Source organism: Mirounga angustirostris, unplaced genomic scaffold, assembly GCF_029215605.1.
Source record: "Mirounga angustirostris isolate CCGP_5_RB_7025 unplaced genomic scaffold, mMirAng1.0.hap1 SCAF_14, whole genome shotgun sequence".
NCBI classification, from domain to species: Eukaryota; Metazoa; Chordata; class Mammalia; order Carnivora; family Phocidae; genus Mirounga; species Mirounga angustirostris.
Window position 1 is genome coordinate 64,488,031 of NW_026991722.1, and position 22,826 is coordinate 64,510,856.

The 22,826-nt window shown below is 49.6% G+C and overlaps 1 protein-coding gene across 3 annotated transcripts in view; it reads left to right on the forward strand.

The window, feature by feature from the left end:
• MED15 (mediator complex subunit 15) overlaps positions 1–22,826 on the forward strand; it is a 63,457-nt gene that overhangs the window by 2,979 nt on the left and 37,652 nt on the right. For all 3 annotated transcript variants that reach the window (XM_064578041.1, XM_064578040.1, XM_045887167.3), the window contains exon 2: positions 20,284–20,371. In XM_064578041.1, the coding sequence (XP_064434111.1) occupies positions 20,284–20,371 (88 nt within the window). The remainder of the gene's footprint in view (positions 1–20,283; positions 20,372–22,826) is intronic.

Consider the following 22,826-nt stretch of genomic DNA (forward strand, 5'->3'; position numbering starts at 1 on the left):
GTTTTCTCTCCAGGGTTCACTTTGAAAGTCATGATTCTTGGTGCCTTGATTTGTTGTGTTCACAGGGTTAATTCTAACTTCCTCTGATATTTATGCTGTTGTTTGAAGGAGGGTATCTTGGGAAATGTTTTGAACCCAAGTAATTTGTATAGATGAGGGAGTAAAGAAAGCATAGTGAAGCACTGGGGAGTTTCAACAAAAGGAGAAGCATCTGGTAGTTGGTTTACTGTCTCCACCTGGCTCTTGAATATCTACCAAGAGAGAACAGTGCTTGGGATTGCAGGCCCAATAACTCTGGTCTTTGGTCTTTCAGCTTCTTGAACATTCTAAGTTCTTTTTCTTTTTTGGTTCTCTCTTTTTAAACAAGTTATTATGAAGTATTTAGGGTATTCAACAATGGGTAGACTTCCCCCCACTGCATTTATGACCAGTTTCTCTTCCTGTTCTTTAGATGTCTGCTTAAATACCAAATACTGCAGATCCTTCCCTGCTTATCCTGCTTAAAGTGGGTCATCCCCTCTGATATGTTGGATCTCAGCCCCTTGTAGTTTCCTGTAGGAAATACAGGAATGTAGTTTGCTGTAGGCATATAAACACTTGTCGAAGTGTGCAAGAGTTAAGTATTTTCCTGAGGGCTGTGTGTGCCGCCTCTTGTACTGTAGAGGTCTTCTTTACCTCTGCCAGCATGCATGTGAAGCTCTGGAATCCCCACTTTCTCCACTTGTTAGCCGAGTGACCGAGGGCAGGATACCTAACCTTTCTGGATCATCTTCCTCATCTATGAAATGGCTGGAGTCCAGTAGTGTCACAGGGAAGGTGTTGGGGGGGAATGTAAAGATCTTTAGCTGAGCCCTAGCAGATGCCTCCTCCTTAGGTTCTTGCAAGAGTAGGAGCCTTGGAAGGTGAAGGTAAAACCCCCAAGCCTGGTTAGGGGAGTTGATGACACTTGAAGGAGCCTGTGGGGAGGGTAGTGGTGACACTGTTGGTGAGTTCAAATCATCTCTTCATTGAACATCCACTCTCCCTGCAGCACTGCAGGAGAAGCCCCCCTCCCCCCAACCTTAGAGTTCTCAGGCTGGCCTTTGTGGGCCTTGGGCCTTCCTGGGGGGATTGTTGGGTTAGTGTGGAACATGTGTCTGGTCTGTAGGATCCCAGAGAGCAAGCATGTATCTGTAGTAGCCGGCACTGCACCTGAAATAGAGTGGGTAAGTAGTGAATGAATGAAAGGACTTCATCAATCAACTCGTCGCATTCTTTTAAAATTTTGTGCCATCTTATTCTTGAGACTTTTATGCCTCCCACCTCTCAGTACAGCAGACTGCACATACAGACATGAAATAAATAAATGTCTATTGGGCTGAACAGATTGCAAAGGGGAGGAGATCCGGGGGGTGGGAGGTGGGGAAGGGCAGTGTGTATCAGGGCTCTACTCAAGTGCCAGGAGATCAGGGAACATGTAGCAGAGTCAGGGCAGACAGGTCAGCCACCTCTTCTGGTGAAGCCCTCAAAGGAGATTGAGCTCCAGGTTGGGACCTAGGAGATCCAGAGCTTTCTGCCTGGACTGTAAGGAGAAAGTTGAGTGCTATTTAGCTAGAAACATAATGAACAAAGCAAAAAAAAAACTCATAAGGAACAAAGAACAGACAACTGAACAGCAACTTCCAAGGGCCTGGAGAGGCCTTAGGACAGTGGGGAGTGCCCTGAAACTTGCATGTCTAGATTCTGCCTGTGGGTTATGTTCTTTTTTTTTTTTTAAGACTTTATTTATTTATTTGAGAGAGAGACAAGCAGGGGGAGGGGCAGAGGGAAAGGGAGAAGCGGACTCCCTGCTGAGCTCCAGGGATCCTGACTTGGGGATGGATCCCAGGACCCCAGGATCATGACCTGAGCCGAAGGCAGAAGCTTAACTGACTGAGCCACCCAGGTGCTCCCTGTGTGTTATGTTCTGTCCTCCAAGCAGAAGCAAGGGAGTCTTGGCTGAGCCTTTTCTGTGGCTTATCCCACTCAGGCTTCCTAACAGTCCTTTGCCCTACTGGTGTGATTCTGGCCCTTGTTTTCCAGTGGGGAAGCTCCTGAGCCCCACTGCTTTCTTCATAGCCTGGTTGGTATCTAAACAACTGAGCTGGCTTGCAGCCTTCTGTGTATAAGCCACCATTAAAATGTCCATTCCTTGAGGCCAGGGGCCCGTCTCTCTGACCACCTCCAAGCCTTAGTGCCCCTGATGGCAATCAGGAAGTGATTGTGGAGCCATTGACTTCAGGGTCCTGAACCTTGGTCCTACTGCCTCCTGACCAGGAGTGACAGTGACCTGAGGGGATGTGGGCCCTCAGCTGCTCAGGGGTCAGGACTTTCTCAGCAGCAGCAACAACAGGAGCTGACATAAACCCCTACTGCAAGAGTTGACCTATGTCAGCTCATTGAGTTCCCACTTGCGCAGTCAGTCGATGTATTTGTTACTCCCATTTTTAAGATGGAAAAACTGAGGTGTAGAGGAGAGGTCACTGCTGCTTATAGTTATACCCTGCATGTTACAAATGAATGCTTGCTGAAGCAAAGCAGGACAAGAGAGGCAAACCGCCTTTTAATTTTTGAAAGAGAGGTCATGCCTTTTGGGGGTAGAGGGAAGATGGTAGCTGGAAGTTAACCCAAGCCAAGTGCCGATGGGCATCCTGTTGGCAATTTGAGCAACTCCCCGTGAGTCAGTGGGGCCCAAACAGTGGCAGAAGGGCCAGCCAGCAAGCCTCCAATGATCTTTGGCCTCCACACAGGCTATAGCCAGCCTCCCAGCCTCACCAGCTCCCTTTTGTGAGAGACCCCACCCACCTACCACACCTGGCAGCCCTTACATCCATTCCTGACAGGAAGTCTTCCAACTCTTTAACTCCCATTTGTGACAGGGTGGCTGTGGTTAGTCCAGGCTCCGTGTGGGGCAGTCCCGGGTGGTCACACGATCATCTCCCTGTCACTGTCACTTTAAAGCATTCCTCAGGACAGTAATGTTGGTTATATACCAGAGGGTACATTTTTTGAGGAATTGTAATGAATTTTTAAAAATTCAAAATGGAAAGTTTAAATGCTAAAACCCAGTAGTGTAGTTTAAAGGCCCCATGTCCATGTATCCACATTCAGCTTCAAGCTGTCAATTCTTGCTTCATGGACTCCACCCCCTGACCCCCATTATGTTGATGCTGGGAATGTTTGAGTGGCCACCCACTGCCTGTGGGTTCAACTCTGAGCCTGACTCCCTCCTCCAGGGTCTGCAGCCCACTGTACTGGCTGCCTGTGGATCCCCAGAAGAGCCCAGCTCTTTCTTGCCCTGGCTGTTCTGCATCCTGTTTGTTCGCCTGTCTGAGAGACCCATCCCTCCCATGGCACAATATTGCAGTCCCATCCCACTCACCCTTCCAGGACACCAGGCCACCCGCTTCCTCCTTCCTCTTCACACACATTCTGTGAAGAGTTAACCAGTTTGCACTTGAATTGTTTGAACACTCGTTTCCCCCAGTCTGAATCTCTCATGGGGATTCCTGCATCGCAAGGAGTGCTGTGCGAGTGGATTCCCAAGCACCGCCAGAGGCCTCTTCAGGCTCTGTGGTGATAGTGGTCTAACCTGATGGGTGTTCACCTCAGAGTTGGAGAAAGTCTTTTTTTTTTCAAGAATTTTTTTGCTTTTTTTTTTTTAATTAATTTAATCTCTACACCCAAATGGGACTCGAACTCATGACCCTGAGATCAAGAATCCCATGCTCTTCCGACTGAGCCAGGGTTGGTTTGTTTGTTTGTTTGTTTAATTTTTTAAGTAGGCTCCATGCCCAGCGTGGAACCCAGTGTGGGGCTTGATTTCATGACTCTGAGATCAAGACCTGAGCTTCAAGAGTCAGATACTCAATCGGCTCAGCCACCCAGGTGCCCCTTATTTTTAAGTAATCTCTACATACAGTGTGGGGCTCGAACTTATAACCCTGAGATCAAGATCAGCCAGCCAGGTGGCCCCCAAAATTGGAGAAAGTCTTAACACCGTGCATGGGAAGACACAGGCAAAACGACATCCTCACAAGCTGCTGCTGGAGGCACGTAAACGAGGCTATTTTTCTGGAAGGCTGTTTGACAATACTGTTTATTCCAGTAAGCTTAAAATGTCTACTTCCTTAGGCATTTCCTCCAAGGCTGTATGCAGGAGAGTATTCAAAGCCTGTTGGCAGTGAGGATGCTCATAGCCACATCAAGTCAGGAGTGGAGCTGTGTTAGATTTGTTGTGGGAGCTGGAGATGGCAGGTTCAGTGCTGCTGTTAAAAATGACATGGGAGAGGGGTGCCTGGGTGGCTCAATTGGTTAAGCCTCCGACTCTTGGTTTTGGCCCAGGTCATTATCTCGGGTTCCTGAGATTGAGTACCGTGTCAGGCTTCTGGCTTGGTGGGGAGTCTGTTTGAGTTTCTCGCCCTCTGCCCCTCCCCCCACTCATGCTCACACTCTCTCTGTCTCTCTCTCTCAAATAAATAAGTCTCTTAAAAAAAAAAAAAAGACATGGGAGGGATACCCGGCTGACTCAGTCGGTGGAGCATGTGAGTCTTGATCTTGGGGTGTAAATTCGAGACCCACTTTGGGTGTAGTGATTACTTAAAATCTTTAAAAACAAAATGACATGGGAGATGTTCTGTAACCCGTTGATATTGAGAAGAGCAAGCAGGACACGTGGTCCAGAGTGAGGTTTTTTTTTTTTAATTAAAGATTTTATTTATTTATTTATTTATTTGAGAGAGAGAGCGCACACACAAGTGGGTGGAGGGGCAGAGGAAGAGGGAGAAACAGACTCCCCACTGAGCAGGGAGCCCAACTCAGGCTCGATCCCAGGATCCTGGAGTCATGAACTGAGCCAAAGGCAGACGTTTTACCGACTGAGCCACCCAGGCGCCCCTGGAATGAGTTATGTTAAATAGACATTGTTAGGTAGTTATCTGAGTAATTTTCATTTTCTTTGTAACTTTCAGTACATGTGTATTTTTGTTAACAATAAACTTATGTTCCTTTTGTAGTCAGAAGTCTTGAAGAAGAGTTGGGCCCTCTTTGCACATGAGGAGGAGGGAGCTGTGGTCCCAGATAGCTACTATACCATAAGGTGGAAAATCACAGAGTGGGTGTCCTCCCTCACCAGGGCCCTGAGTGCCACCACAGCCTTCCTAAGATGATTCTTTTCCTTTCTGCCCCTGCTAGGAAGCATTCTCCTTTCAATCTGAAACTGTCCTTCCAGATGGCCTTCGCTCCATGCTGGTATGAGAGCCCCAGCCAGATGCTCCCTCCTCCATGCCAGGCCCTCTGCTTTCACTCTTTTCTGTTCTTTCTCTTCCCCATTGGAGGTTTGGCCTTGGCCTCATCTCCTCCTCATGAGCCCTGATGGCTCAGCCCATGGCAATTCTTACTTCCTCTTGAGTTTGTAGGGCCCGCACTGGGTGCATCCTGCATACTGAACAGATGAATTCTTTTTTGCTGTCTTTACACTCATTATTGATTTTTGCCTTGCCAACAGTATTATAAATTGCTTGAGTGTAGGACCTGATCTTATACATCTGCATCTCGTTGAGCTCCTGGCAAGGTGCCTTGGCTTGGATAAGAGGTGTATCATGATTACAGGTAGGGTGGTGGAAAACAGTGCTGGCTTCTTTTCTGATGGCCTTCCAGGGCTTTCTCTCATCAGTGCTCCTCCACACTGAATCACTTCTCATTCAGAGCCCCCCACCCCTTTTTCTTTAATCAGAGACACTTATTTGAAGACAGGGAGTCCACAACGGTTACGAGGTGGCTCTCTCTATCTTTTTTTTTTTTTAAGATTTTGATTTATTTGACAGAGAGGGAACACAAGCAGGGGGAGTGGGAGAGGGAGAAGCAGGCTTCCCGCTGAGCAGGGAGCCCAATGTGGGACTTGATCCCAGGGCCCTGGAATCATGACCTGAGCCGAAGGCAGACACTTAACAACTGAGCCACCCAGACACCCCATATGAGGTGGTTCTCTTTAACAGATAAATAAATGAGTACCCAGTCCTGGAGAGCAAAGAGGATACACTAGAAGCCTAGGTGTAATGATCTTGAAACCCACCCTGTGAGGGAGATGCTCTCTTCCACTTTAATAGTGACTCTCTTGCTAACCTGGTGGGGGTTAATAAAGATCCCTGATTGAATGGGTTAAGTATCTTGAGGTGGAGTAGCTGTTACTTAGGGCAGTGAGTCCTTGGAGAAGACATTTGACCTCTGGAAGTCCCCGTTGTCCTTACTTTGAGCTTTTTATTTTGAGACTGTTTCAAACATGCAGAGTTGTAAGGATAGTATAGAGTGCTCTGGTACACCCTTCCCTCAGATTTACCCATTCTCTCATTTACACACATTTTGGTGCTTGTACTTGGTGAATAGCAGCCAAGTTCTGTCTTGCTCCCTCCTCTTTCTGGACCCTGTTTTCTCTTAGCCCTTGGCCCCATAGGCTTCTCTTGAGTTCTCTGCCTGGGAATCTGCTGGTGGGGTGGGGGCAGGTAGGGAACAGGAGGGACCCAGCTGCTGGTTAGCCTTTGAGCTGAGCCACTTGCATCCAGTCCAGGAGAGGGAAGTCTGGAGGTGTGGGGGGGATGCTTGTTGGTTAAGAAGTGGTTCATCCCCATCCCCACTGTCCTTCTTTTCTGCTCCCCACCCCTTTCCAACTTTGCTTCAGTCCTGGGGCACCTGGGTGGCTCAGTTAGTTGGGCGTCTGCCTTCAGCTCAGGTCATGATCTCGGGGTCCTGAGATTGGCCTGCGTTGGGCTCCCTGCTCATCAGGGAGTCTGCTTCTCCCTCTCCCTCTGCCCCTCCCCCTCCTTGTATGCATGCTTGCTCTCTGTCAAATAAATAAATGAAAAATCTTAAAAACAAAACTTTGCTTCAGTCCTCATGAGAAGTGATGTTTGAGGAAGTGATCTAGCCACTGTGTATGGGATGGAGCCCCTGTTGTAAAGTAGAAAGAATGCCAGATTTGCGTTGAGAAGCTCTGATGGATCATCCTGGGCCCTTCCAAAGCTACGGGTCTGCTTCGATTCATGCTGGGGAGGATTCACGCCTATGAAAGTGCAGAGGGAATATTCCCCAGGTGCTCTGTACTCACAATTCAGGCACAAGGCCATTCCAGTCCAAACCCAAGTCCAAACCCACGGATGGGGTCAGGGCTTAGGAGCTCTGGTTGTCTCATGTGGTGCTTGTTTGTTTCTTTCTTTCTTTTGCAAGGTTGTGTGTGAGCTAGCACGAGAGCAGGGGAGGGGCAGAGGAAGAGAGGGAAAGAAGCAGATTCCCCTCTGAGCATGGAGCCTGATGTGAGGCTGTGTCTTAAAACCCTGAGATCATGACCTGAGCTGAAATCAAGAGACAGAGGCTTAATTGACTGAGCCACCTGGGCTCCCGGTGCTTCTTTATATTGAAGTATAACAAACCTACCTCACTGAATGACACAAGGACGCATCTTCAGCATGACACCGCTAGATGAATGTTGACACATGTAAATGCCCCATAGCCATAGCCCGGGCTGCATCTGGAACAGGCCTGGCACCCAGCAGGCTCATCCCTGTGCTTTAGCTAAACAATGCAGATTCTGCTCCCATTCTTCCGGCTTCTGGGCCACGGAGACATGTGTTCTTGAATTTCCTGTCATTGGAGTCACACCGTGTCTGGCTTCTTATATTCAGCATCATGTCTGTGATGGATGATCATCCTAATGGGTGGCTGTTGTTCTTATTTATGCCACGTGTTGTCTGTTACATGACTCCACCCCAGGTTACTTTTCTGCTCTATGCTTGTTGGACATTGGGGTTAATTCTAGTTGTTGGTTATGTGAAGACAGTGCCAGGGGTGTTCGGGGTCATGTCTTCTGGTGGGTATATGCACTTACTCTCCGGGCTGCGCATCCAGGCTGGGTTGAGGGGGGTGGCCTGAATTCAGCATCACCGTGGTCTGCCAAACAGTTTTCCCAAGTGGTATGTACCATTTACATTCCTACCAACCATGTGGGGGAGTTCCCCTTGTCAGACATCCTGGCCAACATCTAGCGTTGTCAAGGAACTTGCCTTTAATAACAAGCACCCTTGTTGATTTTGAAAGCACACGCAAATTTGAGACCTACTGGGTGCCATGGCAGTGAGAATGGAGAGGGTGATTTGGGAGGAAGAGAGCCTGTAAAGAAAGCAGCTTTGGAATTTGGTGACTGTGTGTGTGTGTACGCGCAGGAGGAAGGGAGGAGAGAGAACTGTTTCTTTCAGCAAGTATGCACCCTGAGGGAGATGGACCGTGATTCTGTGATGCTTCTGGGGGATGGGGTACAAAGTGATGGTGTGTGGAGTGTGCAGGGGTGTCAGCCCTTCCAAGAAGAGAGTCCAGCAGCCAGTGGGTGGTGCAAGGAGCAAACCTGCAAGAGCAGTCAGCTGCAGGAGTGAAGTGGGTGGGGGCAGCAGAGGAGGCTGAGCAGAAGGCCCTGGCGGTGGCTGTGGTGGGCAGAGCAGATGTGTGGAGAGACTGGGGTAAGGCAGTGTGGGCATGGGAAGCCAGTCCCAGCAGCTTGGGCCTGCCTCTGTCTTCTGTTTTGGTGCCTGTGTTCAGCACTGGTGGATGCAGTATTTAATTCCTTTTCAGATAACGTTGTAGGGGATTTTAAAATAGGAAGATGTTTTCCATAGTCTTTCTGCCTAGAGATGGTCATTGGTGACAGTTTGATTTTTGCCTTCCAGTCCTGTTTCTGTGGGTGAATACCTTGGTATGTATGTATTTTAAATATGTAAGTACATGTATATACTAGTATTTTTAAAGTGGAGTTAGACTCGAGTTCAGTTTGAGTTTTGGCTTTTTCACAGCTCAGATTGTTTGTCTCCTGGGGGCTGACTGACTGGAACCTGTGTGCTTATGTCCCTGGTTCATACAAGGCATGGGCACAGCTAGGCTTCTAGCCGATGGGACTCTTCCCATACTTGGGCTCTGTCTGGGTAGTGAGGGACTGGACTGACCTCTGGTGTGGGAGCAGATTTCTTAAGACTTTTATTGGTTACTGCCCTTCAGAGGGCCAAGCTTCTTCAGTCCGGGGCGGGGGGGATGGACGGACACGACTCTGCAGCCGGGGTGGCTCAGAGTGCATGGTCACTCCCTCTGTGACAGCCAGGATGGCCTCACAGTGGCACACTCTTGGGAGTAAGCCTCCTCCAGGCTCCTCTGAACAGTCATCCTGCATGCTTGACATGAGCATTTTATTTACTATCTTGTTAAAAGTTCCATTATGGCCTTTTCCAAACATTCACAGAAGTAGAGATGGAAGAGTGATCTCCCAGGTACTTGAAGAGTTAGCAACATATGGCCAGTTTCACCCATCCCTCTCCACCTCCTCCTGGACTATTTTCAATCACATTCTAGACACCATATGATTTCAACTGCCAGTCCTTGAGTGCAGATCTCTAGAAGATAGGGCTTTTCTCTCCCCCAGATACCACAAAATCATGTGAGATAAGCATTTTAATAAATTCTTGGGTTGGCGGAGAGCATCCTAACCGCGTGTTTGCCTGGTGGTGAGTGGGATGTGCTGGGGGCTAGAATTGGGGTTGCCAGCGCCATCCCAGGCCTGGAGCCCAGAGGCCAGCACCTGAACAGGGATCTCAAGTCCTCTCCAGTCTCCTGGTCCTGTGGAGGGCAAACCAGCAGATTGGAGTAAATGACAAAGTTTGTGTAGTCTTCTGAACTAGCTCAAATAACAACATGCCCTTTTAAGGGCAATGGTATCCTCTTTAGTAGTTCTTCCATTGATCTAGTTTGTTGGGGATTGAGAAATCTTAAGAGCAGAATTTGGAGAGCTTGATCAAACAAACCAAGAGGAATGTGAAAAGAAAGTACTTTCAGTCTCTTGTGTTTGTATGATTAAGAAATTTCTTTCAGCAAGACTAAAATACTCTTTCCTACATGTAGGTGGCTGGTTAAATTCTGAAATACATATTTTTATCTGGTTAGAAAACACTTTATGTTTCTTCAAAAAGTCAGAGAACCAGAATGCAGAAGGGTGCCACAAAGACAAGGAAGCAGTTGCAGTCTGGGATATGGTTTGGCCAGCATGCTAACGGCTACCTGTGAGGTCAAGAAGGCCCACTCCCTGTCGAGGCCAGGTGTTTGCATTGGTTACTGTTGGGGATTGAACAATTGGTGTCTAGTCATTTCCTGCCTCCGAGATGAAAGCACCTGGGGCACTGGGGCAGTAAACCGCCACTGGGGAACCGAGAGGAGGGGAGACCAGTGGAGGTGCAAGAAGCTGCTCTGGAGCTTTCTAAGGACTTGGTGAAGGTCGGAAGACCCACTGAACAGTCCTTCGCTGGTGGGGGACAGGGAACGGCCTTTTCCAGCCGGATGGGGGGATGCAGGGGACTGCTTTGCCCACGGCCTCTCTGACCGAGGGCCCATTGGGAGAACGGGGGGAATGTGTGGTAGGCTTTTCGGGGTGCTCCTGGGGTCAGAATTGCCAATGAAGTATGAGCATCCTGTCTCCAGGTTCCCTAAGTCTGGAAGGTTTAGAAAGATGAAGGAGATCTTTTTTTTTTAAAGTAATCTCTATGCCCCAGATGGGGCTTGGACTCATGACCCTGAGGCCAAGTGTTGATGCTCCTCTACCCACTGAGCCAGCCCTGCACCTCTAGGAGGCCTTTATTAAATATGGCATTCACTGAGTATTTCTCTATGGCAGAGTACGTGGTACACTTTTTATGTGCATTTTGTCATTTAGCTTTTAATTCTTATTTTATCAAAATAATATATATGCACATAAGTTTTAAAAGTCAAGGAGTGGTTAAAAACAAAACAATAAACTGGGGTACCTGGGTGGCTCAGTCGGTTAAGCCTCCAACTCTTGATTTTGGCTCAGGTCATGATCTCAGGGTCTTGAAATTGAGCCCCATGTTGGGCTCCGCACTCAGTGGGGAGTCTGCTTGAGATTCTCTCTCCCTCCCTCTGCCCCTCCCCCAGCTTGTGCGCACATTTTCTCTCTAAAATAAATATAATCTTTAAAAACAAAGAACAAAAAAACCCCCCAAGAAACCATGGTGGGTTCCCACTCGCCGAGTCCTCCGCTGTGACTCTGCTCTTTCTTCTGGCATGTGCCTGTGATTCTGAGTAATGTGCCCATGCCGCTGTCTCGGGTCATCACGTTGATGAGTTTCATGAATTATGTATTGACTTTCTCTGTAGCTCCCTTTACACAGCCATTATCTCTGCTGCTCCCTGTTCTACCAGCATTTTACCTCCCGGGTAAATCTGTAAGGAATACTTATGTTTTATGCCTACACAAACAATACTCCTCAGACAACCTTTGTGGCATACTGTGACAAGGTTTTTTGTTTTTTGTTTTTTCCTTGAGAATAAAATTGCCTTCTTAAAAATGTGCCCAGTTTCTGTGTACCTGTGGCTGACTTTTCCCGTACCTTCCAGTCACCTCTCAGTATAGTTATCCCCATGCTCAGTGCTGCCAGGCTGGCTGTCAGCTCCAGCTTTTTCCCTGGGCCTCCCTTCTGGAGCTCTCAGGGCAGAGGCCAGAGGCAGCGTCCATCTCTCAAGTTGCACGGCTCCGGGGCTAGGTTTCTTGCTTTTTGTCTCCTGTGGTGTGTTCTTTTTGGTTCACTCCTTCAGTCTACTAGCTTCTAGAAAAAGAACTCAATTTCTGGAGACCGTGTCCATCCGGGTACATGTGGGCTTCTCAGTCGGAAATGCTTTGTCAAGGATTGAGAAGCGCATCCCACATGCTTTGTTGTTTCTGATGCTGCTGTGCGGGCCCAGCACTTTTCCTAGTGAGCTGCGGGGCGACTTCCCTCACTCCCAGAACTCCTGTCCAGCGCTGCAGGGAAAGTGTCTTCGAATCATGTCACAGGGATCCACGTTCCCTCCGCTCCCTGTGTTTCCTTTTCCCCCTGTGTCTGAATGTTGCCCCCTCGGTCCTCTTCTGATTTATCTTTTATCTCCTGTATCCATCTCTTTGTCTTTTTGCTGCACTCTCTGGGAGATTTCTTCAATTTTATCTCTGGCCTTTCACTGCTGACTGCTTTTATTTCTAAGAACTTTTTCTTTCTTTTTTTTTTTTTTTTAAGATTTTATTTATTTATTTGACAGAGAGACACAACGAGAGAGGGAGCACAAGCGGGGAGAGTGGGAGAGGGAGAAGAAGCAGGTTTCCTGCTGAGCAGGGAGCCCAATGTGGGGCTCGATCCCAGGACCCCGGGATCATGACCTGAGCTGAAGGCAGACGCCCAATGACTGAGCTACCCAGGCGCCCTGCCTTTATTTTTTTTTTCCTTTCTCTCACTCTCTCTTTTTTTTTTTTTTTGGTAATCTGACTTCCTGTTTTATAGAATTCTCTTCTTGTTAAATGGATACAACGTCTTATCTCTCTGGAAAATAAAGATAGTTTCTTGGCATTTTTTCTCATGGGGCCTTTATCTGCCATGTGAGAGTGTCTGGGGGCCCTTGGGTGGTGGTTCACTCTAAGAGAGAGGCATGGGGAAGACAGGAGGACGCTCTGAGCACGAGGGGCTTGTCCACTGCCAGCTTCCCCGGAGGCTCATATAGCTTCGGGTTCTGGGTCTTTCCTCCAGAACATGGTCTTCCAAACACTGGGCTGTAGAGTGAAGGCCTGAGTGCCATACTGAAGGAGGCCACAGGTGGGCAGAAGGGCAAGTGGGTCGGCCTCAGCAGTTAGTGCAGATCTAGACACTCAGTGGCCACATAGTCTGCTTCTTTCATTATCCTCCCTGTGCCTTCTCAGCTGGATGGGTTAATCCCCCCTCCCAGTCCAATGACTCTCCATTTTATGCTTTTCCAGATAATAAATCTTGCGTTGGTGGTATAGTGGTGAGCATAGCTGCCTTCCAGATAATAAATCTCAGGTGTCTGTTAGTGTGGAAGTGGTTACCCAGCAGTGTGAAGTGGAAGAGGATGCCAGACATCTTTCCATGTACCCTTGGTCCCTGAGTGCCTGGCACGCCCCTTCCAAAGCCTTGTGAAGATCTGGGGCTGTCACTGGATTGGCTCTCAGCCCTCCTCACTGTCACTTTCTTAGGACTCTGCTTTCTTGGTTGGCTTGCCATCTCCATCACCACCGGGCCATCAGCGTTCCAGTTTTTAAAATCCTGTTGTTGGAGCCATCACTCCTGTCCTTCCTGGCTCTGTGAGTTTGTGTTAGAAAAACAAAATTCCCCCTTTTCTGTAGTGTCAGTGGAGTTTTGAGATGCAACAAAATTAGACATGCAGGTTCAGTTCCTTATTCCAGCCTGGAGGTTCATATCTCATTTAATTTTATTTTTAAATGAAATTGTTGTCGAGAACATATTTATTTAGACTGTGGCTTAAACCAGCTTAATTTAAGTCAAAGTTGTGTTTCCTGCTTGGGGCCAGTGTAGTGATTTGCTTTCCTTCTGGTCTGTCTTCACTTCCTGGCCCTTCTCCTGGGGACAGGCTCACAGGATTCCTTGGCACTGGGGCGGGGCAGAAGCTTCGGGCTGGGCCTCCACCATGGCAATGCTTGGACCCAGCCGGCATTTAGAGAGGGTGGAACAGTTCTCTCTTGTGCTGGCCTGAGCTCTGCTTTACCAAACATAGAGTAATCCTAGGCTGTGTCACAAGTGCTGGGAACTTACTCCCAAACATACAGGGCCATTGCCCAGGAATGGGGTGCGGGTGGGGTGGGTGCTGCCCCAAGCACCTGATAGGGAAGCAGGGCTGCTAGAGCCTTGCTCCTCCAACATCAGGGGCGGGCTTGAGCTGCCGAGGGCCTGGAGTAGCAGGGGCACTTTTTGCTTGTCTCTTTGGTAGATGGTTGGTTAAAAATGTGGTAGGAATCTTTTTTAACTTGGCAAGATCTTTTTCCCTATATAGTATCTACTTTTTTCTTTTTTTTTTAAAGATTTTATTTATTTATTTGACAGAGAGAGACACAGCGAGAGAGGGAACACAAGCAGGGGGAGTGGGAGAGGGAGAAGCAGGCTTCCCACTGAGCAGAGAGCCCGATGTGGGGCTCGATCCCAGGACCCTGGGATCATGACCTGAGCGGAAGGCAGACGCTTAACGACTGAGCCATCCAGGCGCCCCTGGTATCTACTTTTGATGTTGTGCTTAGGAAAGCCTTCCTCAGCCCAATATTATATAACTATTCTCCTGTCGTTGTCTGGTACTTTGATGATTGGGGCTTTTACACATACAGGGTGAAGGGTCACCCAGGCAAGCTGCAAAGTCCTGTCCCAGGTGGGTGAACAGACTCTTTGCACACACAGGGGCCACTTCATCTGGAAGCTTCTCTTGTAAGGTGGGGTGAGGCAGGGCTGTCAAAACTCCTGCCCCATGAGATGTCAGTTGGTTGATGAGTGTGTGGTTCTCAAAAGAGGAGAGCCTTCCTCTGGGCAGAACAAAAACCTCACACAGGTGGGTGGGCATCCTGTCCACCTGAGGCAGGAGGGTGAGTCTGTGACACTGAGAGGAGAAAGAACCTTCCTGGTTTAGACAGCAGCAGGAGACCAAGCAGAGGGCCTCGCTCTCCTGTGAATGCAAGCACATGTTCAGCAATGGAAAAGGAGGTTGAACCTGGAGAAGGGGCGGTGTTGAGGAGGGTGCTGTTGGGAGAGGTGGGAAGGCCCCTGGGTGTGAACCATGGCCCTTTGGAATGGAGCATGAGGGGAAGGTCAGGCAGCTGGAGGGCAGAGAAGGCCGCCGCCGAATGCTTCTCATCGGCATACCTGTGCACAGGCCCTTTCTGAGAAGTGTTTTGCCAGCTGGGTGCCCTGAGGGCATGCTTCCAGGTGGCTCAGCTTCAGGGGGACAGCAGCTCTGCCTGAGGGAGCTGCACGCACTCACTGCTGTCATCTGCTAGGAAGGGGGCGACACCAGCGTCATTGAACGTTGGAGATATTTTGGGATGCGGTCTTACTGCGCAGTTAGGCAGACTGTTCTGATTTCTGTAACACACCCTAGTGCTTCCTGTGTGCCAAGTGCCTGACGTCGTTAGCTACTATAATCCTCAGACCAGACCCATGAGGTGAGGATGCGTAGGCCCCGCAAGGGGATGTCTTATCCAGGGTCGCCGGCTTGGGGGTGGAGTGGTAAGGGGCACACGGGGGCATTAGCACACTTGGAGCTTACAGCCATGTGTACCTTCCCAGGACACACAGTTTGCTAGGTTTTTGGCTTTATCCTGCACTGATTCAGATTACAAAGACTAGGAACCAACTCTAGGTGATGAATTGAGTTTCCCAGTTTGGGGACAGGGAAGAGTTGAGGCCACAGAGCAGGCCAGAGGCACAGAACTGGACAGGAGCGCTGTAGGCCGGGCCAAGGCTGGGCCTGGCCTCACACCCTGGCCTGTTCTGCGCACCTCCCTTCATCCTGGCCACAGCCCTTTCAGAGAGCTCCTTTATGAGTAGCGTGTGTGGGGGATGGAGCGCCTCTCCCAAGACCCAGAGCTGGCGAGTGGCCAGGTCGGAATTTGAGCCCCAGTCTGTGTGAGGTCTGTGTGATTCCGGAGCCCAGGCCCTTCTTCCTCTGTCTGCTTCCTGCAGGTCCAATGCCCAGTACTTCACCCACCCCAGCACATACTTTTCCCGTCACCCTGGTCTCTGCTGCCTGGACATGCTCGTTTGAGGCCCGGTTTCCCCTGTACCTGTCCCACTGATGCTCAGTTCTGCACATCATGTCCCATCAGAAATGCATGGCATTACCACTCCTTGGGTTAAAAATAGCCAGTTATTTGTCTGGTGCTGATTACTGCCTGCTGCATACCAGTCCCTGCTCTCAAGGTGTTCGCAGGACGGCATGGCCGACCGAAAGGGAGCCTATACTTCCCACAGGAGGTGCAACAGGTGTGTTACAAGGTTTCTGTGAGGCAGAAAGTGGGGTGCCTGGGTAGGAGCACGGTTGGAGGGCCTAACAGGCTGGTGGGGTGGTTGGGCATCAGCACACTTGGCCGCAGGGCCCTGGAAGGGTGAGGGAGTGTGCTCCATGGCTGTCTGCCTTGCTGGGAAGGAGCAAGGCCCTTGCAGGCGGGGACATAGCCTGGGCCACTTCCCGCTCCCACTGGCAGTCATGTGGCTTAGGGCGCTGGCGGAGGTGGTGGGGGTGGAGACAGAGGCCCATCAGGAAGGACCACCACAGGTGCAGTGAGAGATGGGGGGAAGGTTTAAACTTCAAGGAACAGAGGTCAGAATGTGGAAGTGAAGAGGGGGTTCCCAGGTTTCCAGTGTGGGCGATCGGTGGACAGACACAGAGCTAAGGTTACAGAGTGGTGTGTCACTGCCCTCTGTGCAGGCAGGGTCTGGGCAGGAAGCCCTCCTCCTCCGACCTGTTGGTGGTGGAGTTCACAGGGCCTGTGGGATGGATCAGGTCCTCCCCCAGGTGACTCAGGCCTAAACCAGACACCAGTTGAACCCTGACCAGGCAGACTGGTGTAGCCATGGCGACCAGGAAGAAGCTGTACCTGGGGAGCTGTGGAGCCCAGCTTGAAGCAACGGGCTGCGTGCTCTGAGCCAGTGTCAGTCCTCCATCCATCTCCTCAGAGGGCTGGGCACACCCAGGCAGTGGCCAGCAGACAGGCCCTTCTGTTATGGCGCTGGTGCCTTCCTGGCAGTCTCAGGTTTGGGGACAACTGCCTTGGTATTGGAACTGTGGCACAATAGCCACAGTTAGGGTCCACCCTTTGTGAGCTGACCCTGGTTTTGCTCCCTGACCTCCCCTGACTGGGCAGGCCCTTGTATTCCCGGCACTGACCTCAGGCTTGCTTGTGTGTGGGCGGAGCTCACTAGGACTTGCTGGTTCTTCTAAGTTGTTTCTCTGAGGCTGTAACCACCACTCTGTCTTTAGGGCTCTCTTCTTGTGTGCTAGTTTGCGTTTGTTTAGTGACGGTTGCTGGAAGGTTTTGTTTTCTGGACACAGAGGCTGAGGAATGGCCATCCAGGTCCCCCTGCTCCTGTAGGCATCCTGGGGACACCGCAGAGGGGGAGAGCAGCCGGTCCTACATCTGTGCGGGGGCCGCCCTGAATGTGGGGCTGGGACCCACGACAGGCTCATGCAGTGGGCATGCTGGTCCTTGGTACAGAAGGAGGGACACCACCCCCTAAGCACTGATGGGAGAAGCTGTTCCCTGTGCAGTTAGAACCAGATAATGGATGGGCACCTCTGACAAGATGCTGAGCCGGCTGAAAAGGAAAGGACAAGCCCTCCTTGGGGGAAAATGTGGGAATGGTAACAGAAGCAGAACTGCCTGGTTTCTTTTTTGCCTCATCTGCAGACTAGAAACAGGAGCAAAAACATTTTTTAAAATATGGTTTGCAGAACTGAAAACACTGCTCAGGGTGCCTGCTCATTCTTCAGCTAACAAATATGCAGGGCCTGTTTGGGCAGGCGTTGTGTGCAGCAGTGGAAGGGACACGTACGCGACATGGGCACGGTGCTGTCTCACAGAGTCCTGGCGCCTGGCTGAAGAGCGGCCTTCCTCCTTGGCTTCATAGCTGCCCAGCACCTTCATGGACGTTTATCCCAGTTCTGTTTGCTCTTGCTAAGGTGTGCATTCTACCTTGTCAAGAAAGGCCTGATTCTGGCCTCCTGACCTGACAGTGTTCCTCAGGCTCTTTCAGTCACGTAACAGCCAATGCCCCCGCTGTGTGTGTCATCTGTGATGTTGCCTGGACCCGGATGGGGCAGGGCTCCTGCTCCAGCACATCCCCTGGCATCTGATGCCTTTGGGCCTGGCGAGGTCCCCCCACCTCAAAGCTCTTGAGCTGATGTCTGTGTCTTGCCTCTGGGGATTGTGCCAGGTGTCTTTGCTGCGGTCAGGGTTCACAGAGTTTGTGTGGGGCCTGTGAGTCTGCCGACTCCATCAAAGTGGACAGCCAGCAGCCCGGGGAGGATGACTTTTAGCCAGCCGGGAGCCTGCCTAAGCCCTCGGGGATTGCTCATCTTGGGCACAGAGCCCATCTGCATAACTGAGTCCCGTCTCAGAGCCCTCAGCTCCCCTGTCTGCCTTTTTGTGCTTTGCACCTTGGTCCTGGCTCCACCTTCTACCCATGACCTCTCTACTTCCCCTCAGCCAGCCTCCAGCATGTCCCACAGGCTAGCAAGTGCCCTCTTGGCTGTGTCCACTGCTCTCTCCTCCATTGGTCTGCAGCTCTGTGGCCCGCAGCCCTGGCAAGCCTCCATGTCAGGGTTTGCCTCCCACTGCTCTTGGAAGGTGGGGGAGGGAACAGGGATGGCCCTGGGGGACACAGGTGAGGTGCCCTTCTGAAAGCGGGTTTGCTCAGTCACCTCTTGTCGGAGATGCTCAGTGACTTAGAGCCTAACTGGGTGATCTCTGTGTGTGGATGCCTGCCTCACAGTGGCTAAGTCCTCCCGGCCTGCCTGCCTTGCTTCCCCACGAGTTGGATACCACATTGTCCTCCTGCATTGTTCCTTTTGCCCCACTCTTGTGGCCCTGGTCACATTGCCCCTGTGCGTGGGTCTGCTCCATCCTGGCTGTCTGGCCAACAGGAACTTGTTGCTGCTGCTTTGCCTCAGTGCAGCTTGAGGAAGCAGACGGGGATAGAGACTGCGCTCCTGTGTTTAATGAGTTATCCATCAGTGTTGTGGGTCAGGGTCATTTTATGTTTCTTTACACATTAATACAGATTTGTCTAAGTCTTAGCACCTAGCCTCCTTTCTGGGTTTCTTTAAGGATCACAAACATGACCATGCAGCCCCATGTGCACACTCTTTCAGTATCCTGGGGTGGGTTGGTTGGTTTGCTTGTTCATTTGTTTGGAGCGTCAGAAGGCTCTCTAGCACCAGCTGGACCAGGCTTGTTTGATTCTCTTGGGATGAAGCAACAGAGCCTTGATATGTTCGTTCATTTGTTTATCAGCATGCCCAGCTCTGGGAAGAAAGCAGGCTGTGAGCAGACGGGTCAGGCCCTGAGACCCAAGCCGATCATGCCCCTTCCTTTCTAACAGACGCATACATGTTCTTAGCTTTGTGTGTGTTTGGCGGGGTGTGTGCTGCCATTCACAGGGAGCTGAAGCTTAGTTGGTGTGCGTGGCTCCATCCTAGTAGAGCATCAGCCAGTGAAAACCTGTGATAGCCTTCCATCTCTTGATTGGACATGTTTTGGCAAATGTGTGTGTGTTTTTTGGTTTTTGTTTTTTAAGATTTTACTTATTTATTTAGAACACAAGTGGGAGGAGGAGCAGAGGGAGAGGGAGAGAGAGAGCATCTCAAGCATACTCTGCACAGAGGGTGGAGCCCAGCCTCACAGCCCTGAGACCATGACCCAAGCCAAAATCAAGGGTCAGATGGCTAACCGACTGAGCCACCCAGGCTCCTGTTGGCAAATTTGTTAAGTAGTTTCCACATTTGTAAGGTTTATCTCCTTGGTCCCACTTGGAGAACCTGCACATCCCACATAAGGACCTTTACTTTGGGGCGCCTAGGTGGCTTAGTCGGTTAAGCATCTGCCTTTGGCTCAGGTCATGATTCCGGGTCCTGGGATCAAGTCCCACATTGGGCTCCCTGCTTAGTGGAGAGCCTGCTTCTCCCTCTGCCTGCCACTTCCCCCTGCTTGTGCTTGCTCGCTCTCTGACAAATAAATAAATAAAATCTTCAAAAAAAAAAAAAAAAGGACCTTTACCTTGGGAGGGACTCTGAGTTGACATTGCATGGCCCCTTTGTTTTACAGAGGAGGAGACCGGAGCTGGGGTCCCACTGTTTTTAATGCCAGAGTTGGCATGGGGGTACCCAGGCCACTCAGAGGGTAGGAAATAGAGGGTGCTGGCTGCTCAGCCATCTGCATACACCTTTTTTTTTTTTTTTAAAGATTTTATTTATTTATTTGACAGAGAGAGACACAGTGAGAGCAGGATCACAAGCAGGGGGAGAGGGAGAAACAGGCTTCCCGCGGAGCAGGGAGTCCCATCTGCGTACACCTCATTTTGTGCTGGTTGTGAGCAACTCCTAGGGCCTGGCTCCTCTCATCCTTCTTGCCAGGGGTAGCTTCTCTGCTTTGTCTACCTTTGTCTACCTTTGCTGTTTCTTCCTTCTCATGGCTCTTCCCCCTTACCTTGCTCAGCTTGCCTTTTATCACTCTGCTGAGAGTTCCTCCTTATATGCCTCTCCTGGACCTTAGTCAGGCTATTATGCTGGGGGACAGCGCCTCTTCCACCCAGGGGCAGCTGTTGAGCAGGGCCTGCTGGCCATGGGAACCCTACAGGAGCAGACTTACAGGTATGTGTGAACATCTCTTTTTCTTCTGTGTTACAGTGAGGATGCCATGAGAAAAGCTGGTGTGGCCCACAGTAAATCCAGCAAGGATATGGAGAGCCATGTGTTCCTGAAGGCCAAGACCCGGGTAAGGCCCTGGTGGGTGGAGCCCCGGGCAGAAAGCTCAGAGGCTCAAGAGGGGGAGGGTACAAGGCAGACTCTGGAAGCTCTCTGCCTGAGGAGTGGGGGCGGGGTGGCCACTCTCTGATTGACCATGGGCACTGTCAGCTTTACCTGCAGCATGCTGTGGGTCTTCCCATGTGTCCATGGTACAGTTATAGGGAGGGTACTGGGGGGACATGCAGGATGCAGGCCCAGCCTTGACCACAACCCTGTTGCAAACACCCTCCATTCATGAGCAGCTCCCAGGAATCTTGTAGGGTGCTCACAGAGGTCCCAGCTGCTCCTCCGAATAAGAATGCTCCCCATGGGATCCTCACTAAAGCCCCACAGGGCCCTGACACGTGGGCCTAAAAGCATTCCTGTCCTCTTTTGTTAAGTGCTAAAGGCAGTGCTTGTGGAGGTTGAGGCCTTGAGCCTAGGAATGTCACAGGTGGAGTAGTTGGGAAGGCTTTCCGCTGTGTGAGCTCTCGTCCTGGGCCAGGTGCCATGGGCTTCATGTAACCACCTCCTTTCATCCTTTCATTGGAGTGTTCTCCCCAGGGCAGAGCTGTTTTAGTAGAAATGAAGCAGAACAGGCACAAGGAAGCCAGCAGCTTGTGTACGGTTACCCAGCTTGCACAAAAAGGAGCTGATGCCTGGGGCTTTTCTTCTGCACTGCACCCACCCTGCCTCCCTCGCACATCCTGACCGTGCAGACCCTCTGGGTCTGCTCTGAGCACTTTGTGCCTGAGTGTGGTGTTGGGAGTTCTAGGACATCCTTGCGTGTCAAGAATTAAAAGCAGATCTTACTTATGGCCCTTGATGGGAAACTGGTTTGGATAAACCAACTGTCAAGACATATAGAGGTCAATTCAGGATATTTGGACATGGTCTGAGTATTTAGATCAGGTGAACATTTTTCAAAATGGAAAGATAGAGGTCACCAGCTGGAGAAAGCAGTTTCCAGAAGAGAAACCACCTGCATGATCTGGTCTTAGAGGTTAGAGCACACAGGTGTGTGTTTGTGACCACATGGAAGTGTAAGGAAGAACTCTGAACACTGAGGCACAGGGGTGTCTGCACTCTGGATATACATAATAAACATTTTCCTTTGTTTTAATAACTTTATTGAGATCTGTTTCATATACTGCACAATTCACCCATTTAAAGTGTATAATTCAGTGGTCTTAAGGATATTCACAGAGTGGTGCAACCATCACAACAATCTGAATTTTAGAACATTTTCTGAAAGAAACTTCATACCTGTTGGCTGGCACTCCCCATTTTCCCAGCCCTAGGTCACCACTTCCTGCTTTCCATTGCTATGGATTTGCCTTTTCTGAACTTTTCATATAAATGCAATCATACAGTAAATGTTTTTGTGACTGGCTTTCACTTAGGGTAATATTTTCAAGTTTCATCCACGGACCATTTTGTTGCATGTAGTTTATTCCATTTTACTGCTGAATAATATTCTGTTGTGTGGGTATGCTGCATTTTATTTATCTGTTTATCAGTTGATGGTTGTTTGGATCGCTTCCACTTTTTGGCTATCAATAATGCTGCTGTGAACATTTGTGTACAAGGGGCACCTGGTCGGCTCAATCAGTGGAGTGTGCAACTCTTGATCTCAGGGTTGTGAGTTCGAGTCCCACGTTGGGCATAGAGATTACATAAAAATAAAATCTTAGAAAAAGAAAAACAAAACCAAAAATGTGTGTAGAAGCTTTCCTGTGGACCTAACATTTTCATTTCTCTTGGGTAGATACCTAGGAGTGGAATTGCTGGATCATATGGTACCGTAACACTGCCACACTGCTTTTGAAAGCAGCTGTATCATTTTACATTCCCACCGACAGGTTTTGAGATTCCAGTTTCTCCACATCCTTATCAACACTTGTTATTGTTTGTCTTTTTTATTGTAGCCATCATAACGAGTGTGAAGTAGTATTTCACAAAAGTTACGGTTTTGATTTGCATTTCCCTGGTGACTAATGATACTGAGTATCTTTATATACTTGTTGGTCATTTGTATATTTTCTTTGGAGAAATGTTTCTTCAGATCCTTCGCCCATTTTAAAATTGAGTTCTTGGGTTTTTTTAATTGTAAGAGTTTTTAATGTGTTTTGGATATAAGTCTCTTACTGGATGTCGAATTTGCAAATATTTGGGGGAATGGGATGTTATTACTGGTTTTGTTAGTTTGTATTTTCTCAGAATTAAAAGAACTTTGATGAGGGCTTATTGAACTATTTCAGCTTTTGAAATGCAGAACTTGTTGGTTCCGTATTGTTATCGATTGTTTGATAAGGAACTACTGTAAAATGTAATGGCCTAAAGCAATAAATTATTTCTCCTGATTCTGTGGGTTAGCAGTCGGGGCAATTGGAGTTGTCTGGCTGACCATTCTGCTGGTCTCCCGTGTCAGCTCTCATGCAGCT